This window comes from Pediculus humanus, genomic scaffold (genome assembly GCF_000006295.1).
Source record: "Pediculus humanus corporis 1103172107895 genomic scaffold, whole genome shotgun sequence".
In the NCBI taxonomy this organism is placed as follows: domain Eukaryota; kingdom Metazoa; phylum Arthropoda; class Insecta; order Psocodea; family Pediculidae; genus Pediculus; species Pediculus humanus.
This window is the reverse complement of record NW_002987470.1, coordinates 281,671-295,302: the sequence shown is the minus strand read 5'-3', so window position 1 is coordinate 295,302 and position 13,632 is coordinate 281,671. Positions and strand designations below refer to the sequence as shown.

Sequence of the window (13,632 nt, the reverse complement as noted above, 5' to 3'; positions counted from 1 at the left end):
CAAAACAAAACATTCATCAAGTACATGTTGGTTATTCGTGCGGGTTTATTAATACGGGAAAATTGTTTGTGAATTCGGTGACGGAATGGGAAAACGGGATACGGAAAGGAATAAAAAGGGATAGAAGAGGTAAATTGTAAAACCGTTAAAAATTAATTACGTCCTCCGGATACTCTCTCTCTCTCTCTCTCTCTCTCTCGTTTCTTTTATATATATTGTGAGAAAATCGATTTAATTAATATTCGGATATCCGATCTCGTTTCGATAATAAACAATGAGGAAAAAAAAAAAAAAAAAAGAAAAATTTAGTAGGGATTCACAAACATACAAACACACAAACACAAACGCAAAAAACAACATAATCGTAAACCTAGATACGTATGAAAAAAGAGAAACGTTTGTCGCTATGGTGAAACATTAAAGCAATTATTATTATTTTTTTTTATATCAACCGGTTGAGTTTTTTTTTATTGATTTAATCGATGTATGGTTGTTTAATCGTCGTCCGCCATCTTTGAGGTCATCGCGAGATTGTTTTTTAAAAAAACAAAAAAGACAAAAAAAAACTTTGAGTTTAATTTCGTGAAAGTAAAAACTAACTGTCATTTGATATTATCTTTTGTGATTTTGATTTTGGCTTTTATTTCTCATTATTATTATTATTATTATTTAGAAAACGAGTTTTCGAGATGAGATTTCGAGAGAAGGCGAGTTTACGGATCGAGATCGAGAAAAAACAAAATTTCGATATCGATATCGTATTATAAATATTCGATTTTTATCCGAATTTATCGATCAATAATTAAAATAGAATTATTATTATTATTATTATTAAAACTATTCGAATTTGTTTTTGTTTTTGTTTATTACCAAGTTGTTTGATCGCCATTAACGTCGGGGAAATCGGGGGGAGGGCGAGGGGAGGAGGAGTATTTTTTATTTATTTATTAATATTTTTAATCACGTATTTTATATGAAACGCATTTAGAAATACGAAAATAGGAATGTGTGATATTTTTCTATTAGGTTTTGCCGTCGACAATTTTTTTTTTTTTTTTACAATTCGGATGATTTCTTAGATTTGTTTTTTTTTTTTTTTTTTTTTTTTTTTTTTTTTTTTTAATATTCATTAAGCATTGCAACACGGTCTATGATTTTATTATTACTATTATTATTATTATGAATTCAAGTCGTCCTACTAAAAAAAGAACCGCGAGTGAGCCAGTTTTTAAAAAAATAAAACCATAAAAATAGCAATTACGAATACAACAACAACAACAACAACAAACAACAAAAATTATTTCGATTGAAAGTTTTCTAATGATTTTATCATTATTATTATCTTTATTATTATTATTATTATTATTAACATCATTGTGAAATGATCGATTATATTATTTCTTTACGAGTTGAAAGAGAAAAAGTTTTTCTTTTTTTTTTTTTTATGCGTATTGTAATTGTTCGTTATTATTATTATTTTTTTGTTTCGAGAAAAAGAAAAAAAACATTAAATTCGAGAAAATCACTTTCTCGTTTGCAGATTTGTGAAAAACTTGAGGTTTTTATTATTATTATTATTATTACTATTATTATTATTATTATTATTATTGTAAAATCATTCAAAAAATGGAGTAACTAACAAAGAAATAAAAAAAAAAAATTATTTCAAGGTTTTTTTATTTGCGGTGTAAATAACAAGCGTGAATGTCAAAGGGAATTTAAAACGCGTGTAAAAACACCGACTGGCTACGGTACTGCTAAGTTCCAGGGTGGCGTACACACGTTCGCGAGAACGTATAAATTAATTTGGTAACGAGAAAATAATTCGATGATTAAAAAAAAATAAGAAAAAGAGAAGAAAAAAAAAAGGAAAAGAAGGGGAAGGAGAAGGAGAAAAGGATGGAAATTTTGAAAAAGGAATTATTATTATTATTATTATTATTATTATTATTATTATCATTATTATTATTATTGAGTACGTATTAATTTCATGGATTCGATTCGTCGTTTTCCCTTTCTCTTTCACCGAGTACAACGCAATCAATAAAAATAAAAAACCTTGGAATAATTCTCTTATTATTATTATTATTTTTTCGCATTCGAAATCCTCTCGAATTACCTGGAAAAAAGAAGAAGAAAATAATGAAAAACCGGAAACGAATCCGGAATGATTTGTTTTTAAAAACCGGAAGTCGGAGTATTTATAAACCGTTAGAAGAATTCAATAAAAAAATTTATATTTAATTTAATTATTTTTTACCGATCAAGATTTTCGAAAATGAAGAAATAAGAAAAAGAACTGGAAAATTAAGTTAAACAAGGATAAACACAAAAAATGGAAGAAGAAATAGGAGGAGGATGAGGAGGGGAAGAGGAGAAGGGGGGAGAAAAACTTGGCGATTTCAACTATATGGAAATTGTTTTAGAAAAAGAAGGAAGGAAGAAGTTGCCAGAGTCGTGTTTTGGTTTTATTTTATTTATTTAAAATTAAAATTATGTATAAATATAGATTAAAAGGGAGGGCAACAAGACGATTGTGGCAAAAATAAAATGGGGAACGGAACGCGCTCCAGGCTCACCGAGACGAAGTAAAAATATACTAAAAATTGTTTTTTTTTTTTTTTTTTTTTTTTTTTTTTTTGGCCCCGTGAAATTTTAAGCGATTTTAGGCGTCATGGAATCATCCATGCTGGACCATTCGTGTGGTCTGGAATGACTTAATACGAGTTTTTTAATAATTTTTAAATATCTGGAAAAGTTACATTCTTTTTTGTTTTTTTTTTTTTTTTTTTGACAAATATTAGGATAATTTATTGTTATTGTTATTATTATTATTATTATTGAAATTTCGATGGATTGTGAAGGGAAAATTAGGAAACCGCCGGCGTGTGTTGTGTGTTTGTGCGTAGGCGTGCGTGTGTGCGTGCGTATAGATTAGTTAATTGGAAGAGAAACAAATTCGTCGAGCGTGAATGTTTTGTATACTTTGATTGGATGGATGCTCGCTTATTTGTTGATCACTCGTTTGAATTGGAAGTGCGTGTGGGTGCGTGCGCGCGCGTGCATGCGTGTGGCATATATTTATCGTAATTAATCCGTCCGACCGTTGATTCGTAATTATTTAAAATGCTAAAAAAACCCGTAAGAAAATGAATTTTACAACCTTGCAAATCTTGTTCTCCTACTTAAAAAAAAAAAAAAAAAAAAGTGTGTGCAACCTACCTGATTATTAACGACAAATTTTTTTTGTTTTGTTTTTTCCGGTTTCTTGTTAATTAATAAATTATGGAAATGATGTTAGGATGGATGAATGATGACGTCATTATCACCGATCAAAATCCCTACTTTTTTTTTTAGAATTTTTCCGGACGACAAAGGTACAAAAGACGAGAAATGTCGAATTGTGTAATCGAATGGGAGGCTTTCACTTTTAAGTCGGGGGAGGGGGTTTTCACCTACGAAAATTTTTATAAAATGTTTCGATTTATATATCATCATCATCATCATCATTATCATCATCAACAGCACTTGGATGGTTCTGTTGTTTAAGGCTTCAAAAAAAATAATGATCGTGATGTTCTTAATGGAACGAATACTGGAGATGTTAAAAGTGAGAATTGTTATTATTTCGGTGTGGGGGACGGGGAGGGAGCTGGGGGCTGGAGTTTCGGTCAAAGGGTTAAAAATAACGCCGGTAATTTCCCCGCGTTGTGTTTTAATTTTTTTTTTTTTTTTATGATCAACACGATTATTTCGTAAGAGATTACCAGAACTTTCGTTTGAAAATAATTTCCCGTTACTCGTGTAATTGTTTACGAACGAAATAATAATAATAATGAAAAGCGTAGGTGAACGCGCGCGCGTTGGCGTACAAATAAGGAGGTCCTTTCCATCCAGTTTTTTTTTTTTTAACTACGAAATAGTTTGTGTTGTTTGTTGTTGTTTTGGGGTTATTATAAGTCGATTTTTTTCTATTCTTGTTCTGGAAACGTTTAACTATTAAGCAATTATCATCATTATTACTCACGTTATTTTTTTTTTATTTTTGTAATTGCATTTTGTGTTTATGTATATATGTATAAGAAATAAAAAACGACCGTTGAAATAATATTTCGAGTGGTAAAACTATTAATTATCTCTCCGACTTATTGAAATTTATGGCGTCTGTCTGGAATGGAAGGGAGAGAAAAAAAAAAGTGTGCGTGTGTGTGTGTTGTTTGCACACGAACGAACAATCAATTTATTCGTCTGATATTTTCAAATTTAACCTACTTAACGCGAAAAAGGATGATGACACGCACGCACACGCACACGCACACAACAATTCCAAATTGTAAACGGTAGGAATCGTCATAGTCGGTCGGTTTTATTATAATGAAAGAAAGTATTCGGGTGTTATGGTAGGGATAATTTTTTTTTAATTCGAAAATGATATATCATCGATCGATCGATTGATCGATCTATCGATCTATCGAATCGAAATTGTCAGTTAGAATGTAGGGGGGGGGGAAACAATGAAAATAATGAGTAGCAACGAGGGAGTAGTTGTAATGAGTTAATAAGGGAAAGAAACACGGGGCCAATCTAATAGAATGATTGTGAAATTTTTTTTCCTTATAGCAGACGCCACGTATCGTTCGATCGATCGATCGATATAAAAATAAAATGATAATTAATTATCAGCGATTCTTGGGATTTTTTACGTGCCGAAGCTATCGAATTCCTACGATTGCGTTTGTGTGTGGTTGATTCGACGAGAAATATTTTGTGATATTTGATTTCGAATGTTTGATCGCCATTTTTTTTTCAATTTCGCGGGTTTTCTTTTTAGGAGGTTCGATGGATCGATCGATGAATCGATGAATCGATATTATCGAATTTTTTATACTTGATATAACTATTAATTTTTTTTTTTTTAAACGTTATATAAAAAGGTCGGTTAATCTTTGAAAATTACGTTTCTTTTTACGGAGAATTTACAGTAATGGCTTAATGGTTTATTTTCGTGCTTTTCGACGCTCCCGGGGATTCCATAATGAGATAATAATAATAATAATAATAATAATAATAATAATGGTAATAAGGAGTTCGAAGGTGATAATAATTCGTTAATGCGATTGAATTTTTTTTTTTTTGTATTTAATAATTTTGTAAGGCGTGTTTAAACTACATCACGATGTTTTTTTCCTGTTTAAAAAAAAAAAACTTGATTTTTCATATCCTTTAAAAACCTTGGCCTACCTAAAAGATGATTGTTGTTGTTGTTGTTGTACAAGATAGGCAGATGGTTAAAATCGTTGGTTGGTCAACAACCTAAATAAAAAGGGATATTTGAAATATTATTAAATAATTATTTTTATTGCGGAAGAGAATAATAATAATAACAACAACAACTGTTTACGTTTTCGTATTTGATTTTGTTTTAATTTTTTTTTTTTTCAAAAAAGCAGTTTTCCCGCGGTTTTCCGCCGGTTGTTTTATTTATTTTAAGGTTTTTTTTTGTTTTTGTTTTTTTTTTTTTTTCGTTTGTTAAAATACTAAAAAGACAAGAAAAAAAAAATTTGAATTGTTTCTAATCAAAAAAAAAAACAACAAAAAAAAAAGTTGTCAAAATATTTAAATTTGTTGATTACGTAACGATTATTATTATTATTATTAGTAGTAGTAGTATTAGTATTATTATTATAGTATTATTAATTTTAAATTCGTTTCACATTATTTAATTGCATTGCAAATTTATGTTAAGTTGAGCAATAAAATAAAAAAAAAAAAAAAGAAAACAATGAAGAAGAAGAAATGAAAAAGAAAAAAAAAAAAATTACGCAAACAAACAACAAACAAAAACAACACTAAAAGGAAAACAAGAAAAATTGTTTGTATATTATTTTTTTACTATTGTGCATAAATTAAATCCTTGACCCCCACTAAAATCGTCATCGCGTTAAAAAAAAAAAAAAAAAAAAAATGATTACGGTGATCCTAGGTCAGCTGGGGAGTGGGGTGAGGGTGGGGGGGAGGGAAAAATGGTGACAATTTCCAGGTGATAAAAGTAGTGGGATATTTAAAAGGATAAAAGGTGTGGGTGTGTGCGTGTAATTAGCGTTGCGATTCGACGAAAAAAAATAAAAAATAAAAAGGTTGAAAGGTTTAATCTGTTGACTGACTCCGGAAATAGACCCTTGAGAGTAATTTTTTTTTTTTTTTTTTTTTTTTTTTTTTTTTTTTTACCACGGGGGTAATTTTTAAATGAAATTTTAACGGTCGTAAAAAAAAGAGAGAGACGTGAGAGAGAGAGAGAGAGAAGACATAACGGTTTTTTTTATTATTTTCGTACGATAATAATAATAATAATAATTCAATACGCGAAATTTTTATTTTATTCTCATAATTTCAAACTAATCGACCCGCCCACCACCCCTTCCCTCACATCCGGTTCTCGATGATGATAATAATAAATTTTTTTATGTTATTATTATTATTATTATTTTTTTTTTATTGTGTGTCATTCGAAAAAGTTTAGTACTTTTTTTTTTTTTTTTTTTTTTTTTTTTATCACCGGATTAAAAATTTTTCTCGTTCCCGCCACGAAGTCTCCTCAAAACTTTTGGCAACGGGGAGGAGGAGGGGGGTTTAAAATAAAAAATAAAAAAAAACAAAATGGCCGACAGAAGGGAAAATATTGTTTATAGTCGAATAGTTTTCGCGTTATCAAATTATTTATAAGGTCGTAAATTCGGCATTTTTCAACCTACACCCCCCTCCCCGCCCTCGCCCCTCAACTCTCGCCATCGAACGAATTCGTTTTTTTTTTTTTTTTTGCAACGTTGTAATTTTGGAAAATTTTCAAGGGAAAACAACTGTCAATTTGTTAAATTTATTCGTTTTTCTTTCAGGTCGACTTGACTTAAACCTGAAATTAAAAAAAAAAAAAAATTACGTACCTAATAAATTACGAGTTTAAGGTTATCGAAATCCTTCGCCGTGATAACAAATCGATTCATACGAGATTTTTGTAGGTTCTCTCTTGAATTAGCTCCCTCCCCCCCCCATATTATTATTAATTCGAGTTTTTGGGTTAAAAATGAAATTGTTTATTTCGTTATTTTATTGTTTTTATTATTATCATTATTATCGCATTAATTGAATAATAGTAATAATAATAATAATAAAGTAATCGAACGCTTTTGTTGTTTGTTAATTTTAATCTTTTTGTATTAAGAGTGCCACCACACGTTTAGTTAGACGATTATTGACTTACTAACCTTCTCCCCCTCCCCCGCCGCCGCGGATTCATAATAAAAAATTTTTGTTGTTTAATAAATAACGTTTGTTGGTGTTCTCTCTCTCTCTCTCTCTCTCTCTCTCTCTCTTTCTCTCTTTTCGATATTTTAAATCGATTTTTAAAGGCTGTTTGTTTTTGTTTTTAAATTCGGAGTGAATAACACGTGTAAGTAGTACGCACGAAAGATTTTTTTTGTTTTTGTTATAAAAAAAATGGCGAACGAAAAAAAATTTTTAATTGGTTGCACTGACCCTGAAAACAAAACAAACAAAACAAACATAGTAATAATAATGATAATAATTCGTTACTAATTTTTGTTTTTTTTATTTTGTGTTTAGGTGTCGTTGTTTTAAAACGTAAGAATAAAACATGGAATTGGCTTCTTATCCAGGGAGAAATGGTTTGGAAAAGGAAAAAAGTAAAGGAGTCGAAGATCCGGAAACTCTTTTAAACACGTGGTTGGATGAATTGGACACGTTGACGGGGGTAAGTTTTTTTTAAATTTTAATTTTTTTTACGACTTTCTTTACCGACAACCGTTCGGGTACGGTTAACCGTTTGTTTGTTTGTTTGTTTCGAAACTTTCGCCGGTTCGTAAAGGAAAAAAGGGGGTGGGGGGGGAGAAAAATTGTGAAAAGAATCGATTTTTACAATTCGTCGATTTCATTCTTGTTTCTTTTTTTTCCTTTTTTCCTTTTTTTTTTTTTCCCCCGATTCGAAATTTACGATTTGCACACCACCCTTATTTGTTAAGTTTATCGTCGTTGATTTTTTTATTATTTTTATTTATTTATTTATTTATTTAATGTTATGTGTCAAATCGTGATTTTATTGATTTATAAATTGATTGTATATTATTATTAAAAGAGCAGAAAAAAAAAATGGAAAAAAAAAATTCGGTTGCACCTGTTCGAAAAGGTTTCAATGAATTGTATGAAAATCTTCGCATTGTGTCCTTTTTCTTTTTGCAAATTCGAATTTCTAGAATTTTCCTTTTTTACACCGACGGGTTATAAAAGTCGAAAGGAAAGAAAAGGAAAGGAAAGGAGAAAAAAGTTGCGAACCTTGACACGTTTTTTTTTTTTTTTTTTGTAAATTGTCTTCTGGCCGATTCGTTTGTTTGTTTGTTCGTTTGTTCGTTCGTTCGTTTGTTTGTTCGTTCGTTCGTTTGTTTGTTTGTTTGTTTGTTGGTTGGTTGGTTGGTTAATTAAATTGTACGAATTTTATAATCTCTAATGAATTTTTTAGGTTTTCGGGGTTGGTGACACCATTAAAAATTACGTTATATTTGCAAAAGTTATTGTTTTCTCTTATTGAATAATAATAATAATAATAATAATCTCCACTGCGATGATTCAACCGCGTAGATAATAGTAATAATAGTAGTAATAATAATAATAAACCAGGTTGAATTTTCCCGATAAGAATATCAATCGATTTGGCATGAATCGTGATAATTGAATCGTGATTTGTTTGTAACTTTTTTTTTTTTTTTTTTTTTTTTTGTTCTTTCTATCGAAATTCGAGGAAAAGTTTTTGCGCCAAAAAAAAAAAAAAAAAAAGCGAACGATGATGATGATGATGATGACCTCCGTAACAATTTTTTTGTGCACAATTTAAAAAAGAGAGAGAAAGTTTTTTTTTTTTTTTTACCTCCAAAAGATCACGAGAGATAGTGTTTGACGTGATAAATCACAAAAGGATGTTAAAAAGAAAAAAGTTTCAAAACTTTCGAGACTTTTTCACCCTCTAAATATTCGTTCGAGAAATTTTTTTTTTTCATCTCTCTCTCTCTCTCCCATTTCCGGTTTGAGAATGAAGGACCGAATGTGTGACCGTAAATCCCAATCGATGGGGATGATGAAAACGTATCAATAAAAACTTGTGAAATATTTTTGGGTTCTTTTCATCTTTTTTCTATATAATAACCGGGGAGTCGAGTATGAGTCATCATGACGAGTCGTCATCTTTGGTAGAAAAATCTTTTTTTTTTTTTTTTTTTCATTTTGGAAATGAAGATGTTTTTTCTAAACAAGGAGAAGAAGAAGAAGACTTAGGGATACGTCCCCAAATTTTTATTTTCATTTCCGTTTCCGATTTCGTCGTCTCGTTTATTATTATTATTATTGTCGTTTTTGTTGTTGTCGTTGTTTAATTTTATTTTTATTTTTTATTTTTTATTTTTATTTTTTTCATTTCTCGTTTGTTTATCGAGATTTTTATTTTGTCTTTCAAAAACTTGTAACTTAATTTAACGAGTTTTTATTATTTATTATTATTATTATTATTATTATTATTATTATTATTATTATTATTATTATTATTATTATTATTATTATTACGAAACATCGTTAGCCAATATGGAAAATGATTAATGGCTCCGTATGGTTATTATTATTGAAAACATACCCTTGGAAACTTTTTTTTTCTAATTTTCTTCTTCTTCAGTCCTACCTCATTTTCATTTAGGGGTAATTATGGGTTTTTATTATGCGAAGGGGATGATTTTTTTTTGAAATTTTTGTAAATTATACCCGTGATTGAGGGGGGAACGTCACGCGTTCACGAGTCTTAATAATGATAATTACTTAATTTTTATTTAAAATTTTCCATCTCTCTCTCTCTCTCTCTCTATGTCTCTTTCTCTCGTTAAATAGAAACGTGGTCATTAATGTCACATCCGTTTTGGTTTATTATTTATTTAATTTTTTGACAACTCACGCGGAGTCCCCCGGAGCCCCTCTCTCCCCACCGATTGTTTGTTTTTTTTTTTGGAAAATGCGTAAATAAATTTTGCCTACCTCCGAGAAGCAGATGTTTTTTGTGAAGCCTACCGATCGGGTCGAAGTAAAAAAATTATCATTATTATTATTAATGACTTTATTATAACCTCATGGTAAAGAGGGGGTTTGGGTTCCTGCTGGTGCTCGGTTATCGAAAGATGCCACAAAGTGTACAGGTGGCTGTCACTGTGTGTTTAAAAAAAAGCAAACCTGGCGTTTATTCTTCGATTTTTTGGAAAATTTAAATCGTTTTACGAAACGAAACGAGGATTTTTATTTTATTATAATAATAATAATTAATTATTTAAATTAATTGACGAAACATTGTGGGTTGCGAAACGAAAGACGAGTCGGGTTGGATGCGGTGGGGGGGGGTGCGGTGGGCCGAAAATATCGAAGACGCGAATTGTTGTCGATTGTCTGGGAGAAGAAATCTACGAACGTTAGCCTCGTTTTTTTTTTTTTTTTTGTTGTTAAACTAAAAATTCCGTTTCAAATTAATTATCGTTTTTAATGGATTGATTGGGGGGATTGGGGGGACACGTCGACGTTTGCAGACGGGATGTACGTTCACGTTCCGAATTCCAGCAGGAGATGAAAACGCGTTGGAAGAAAGAATTTTTTTTGGGAAATTTTAGGCTGTGGGTCGGTAGGTCGATCGAATCACGATTGATAATGTGGGAAGATCGTAAGGGAGGGGGATCACGCCTTTTTTTTTATATCCGTTTGAAATAATAACTCTCCTTGTCTCTCTCTCTCTCTCTCTCTTTCTCTCTCTTCCTCTCTGTCTCTCCCTTTTCCCAGTCATCGAACCTTGGATTTACTATTTAATTTAACTTTGAGTCACTCCCACATTTTCTAGCAAAGAGACGATTATCATTTTTTAATACACATTTTTGTACGTTCATTCGAAATAACGCAGAGCTTTCGAAATAATAATAATGATAATGATAATGATGATGATGTTGTAAAAGTTCATAAATTTAAAAAAACTGTCGAGACGAGGGTTGTAGATAATAAATTTTTTTTTTTTTTTTTTTTTTGGCACAATAGAGATATAAAGAAAATTGCAAAGCGAAAAATTTTCCAGCGGTTTTTTTTTTTCGTCTGGAAGGGAGAGAGGGGGGGGTTTCTCTACGGGGAGGGTCATTTTTTTTTTTGTTATCTTCCTCAGAGTTTATTAACCTTAGATTTTCCCAAAGTTTAGTTTAAAAAAAAAAATTACATATTTTTTTATTTATTAATTTTTTTTTACGTTTTTAAAATTCAAATTCAAACGTCGATAAAAATTTTTTTTTTTTTTTTTTTTTTTTTTTTTTTTTTTTGGCCCCCGTCATTGGGGGACCGGTCCCAGATTGAAAATTGGATTTTTATCTGTTTAATAAAAACCTGGCATATTAGTTTTTTTTTTTTTTTTTTTTTTTTGGTTCTTCCAAAAAAATGAAAAATGAAAAACGAAGCGTTTTGAATTTTAATTAATCGAAAATTGCAAACGAAGAAATCAATTTTTTTTTGTATTGATTTAAAAAAAAAAAATGGCGAGGGAGGGGGAGGGAGCGAGAGAGAGAGGGTGGTTTACGTATTTTTTTTTTTTTTTTTTCCGTCTACGATTATCTAATGGATAATTAAAGCGTATTCATGTCGTAAAAGATGGTAACGGAGCAGATGGTACTCGATGTGGTAGAAGAGCACGTGTGACCAGTCATATCAAATCTTCAGGTACCACCTGCCTCCTTCTGTTTTTTCTTAAAGAGCGAGAGAGAGAGAGAGAGAGAGGGGGGGGATGAAAGCATGTTGGATGGAATCTTTTTTTTTTTTTTTTTTTAAATGTTTCGAGCAGATGTTTATGAAGAACCGGAAGGATTTTTATTTCCAGACTTTGTTTTTTTTCCCTCCCTCTCCCCCTCTCCTCCTCCTCCCTCCCCCTTCCGCCTCTCGCATTTCCCCCGAGTTGTATTTCGGTTTCAATATATTTTTTACCGTATACCATCGATCGGAGCCTCCGGGATTCGAGAAATTTCGAAAGTTCCTCGTTTTTTTTCTTATTTGTTTTCCTTTCGTTTGATTTTTTTTCTTCAACATGGCGTCGTATTGTTTTTCCCCGATGAAAAGGAAAAAATTGCGACATTGCAGTGAGAAAAATAACGTTTAGAACAATCACGAATTGTAGGAGAGAAAAAGAAAAAAAAGAAAAATATGGAGGTCATTAAAAAAAAAAAAAAAAAAAAAAAATTTTTTTTATTATTTTATATTAAATACAAAACCTTCGAGCATTGTTGCGACTTAGTAATCGTGCGGCTTTTTTTTTTTTTTTTTTTTAAATACCTGGAAGGTACGGTTTGTAGCGCACACCTTGCAGATTAGATCACGGACGCGTTAGATGATATTATTACGAGTATGGGTAAACGTGTGGCGGGGAGGTCTTTACAAAGTATCGAAAAGTTAATTTAAAATTATTTTCAGGTCTTTTAATTCAGTTGCAGAGCACCAGCATACTAGGACAAACGAACGAGGTTTTTTCTTTTCTTTTCTTTTTTTTTTTTTCGTTTTTGTAGGTGCGTCTGTTAAAAAAGTGGCAAATTCGTTCTCACAAAGAGTTTTTCTTTTTTTTCGTTTTTGTATTGTTGTTGTTGTTGTTGTTGTCGTTGTTTTTGTTTTCGTATTTACATACATGTAACGTACATGAATAATAATTTGTGATTGCTTTATTGTTTCGTTTTCGGTTTTGTGTTGTTTTTACCGATGATGATTTGAGGTCGAGCTCTCAAGGTATTGAAAAAAAAAAAAAAAAAAAAAAAAAAAACGAAACGAAACTAAAAGGAAAAATACGTGCACGGGAAATAATGTTGTGCGGAGTATCTAGAAAATCACTTTCACGCGAGGGAACGATAAAAAAATTATTTTGCGATGATAAAGGACGTAGGATAAGAGTGTCCGCGGACTCTTGGATACCCGGAGATTGTTCTCTCGAGTTAAAAGTACCCGCGGAAGTACACGTGGATAGCAAAGTTTTGAAATTATCGTCAAGTATTGCGGATATCGTCGGAAGGGTAAGTCGTCTAAAGGTTTTAAACACGAATTGAATGAGAGAGAGAGAGAGAGAGAAAGATTGTAGCAAATGGAATCATGTCGTTCTCGGGGTTTTTCTCTCTCTCTCTCTCTCTAAAATAATTTAAATTCGAAAAAAACCTCGCGCCTAAATCCACGAACGACTATGACGTATTTTTTCTTTTTTTTCATTTGGCATTAACTGGAATTAATATTTATTATTATTATTATTATGCACCGTTTAGCCTTGCGTGAATTTGATTTTCACTTACCCTTGACATTATAAAAAAAGAAAAAAGAAAACAGAGAGAGAGAGAGAGAAAATATTATAATAATAATAATTTTTTATTAAGTGAACCAGGTAAAATCGATATAATCGCGAGTCCTGGATCAAGTTCGATATATCGTTTTTGGAATTCCAAAAAAAAAAAAGAAAAAAAAAAAAAATTGCTTTCTCTCTTTTTCTGTCTTCTGTCTTTTTCTCAATATTAATTTTAAATTCCCTTTTACGATGGCTTT

At 30.8% G+C, this 13,632-nt stretch overlaps 1 protein-coding gene across 1 annotated transcript; it reads left to right on the top strand.

Moving 5' to 3' along the window:
• Positions 1 to 12,908: 12,908 nt before the first annotated feature.
• On the top strand, positions 12,909 to 13,391 carry Phum_PHUM397100 (uncharacterized protein; the record flags this gene model as incomplete). Its single annotated transcript, XM_002428636.1, has 2 exons — positions 12,909 to 13,115; positions 13,359 to 13,391. The coding sequence occupies 2 exons, from the start codon at positions 12,909 to 12,911 to the stop codon at positions 13,389 to 13,391; spliced, it is 240 nt and encodes a 79-aa protein (XP_002428681.1).
• Between the last annotated feature and the right edge of the window lie 241 nt (positions 13,392 to 13,632).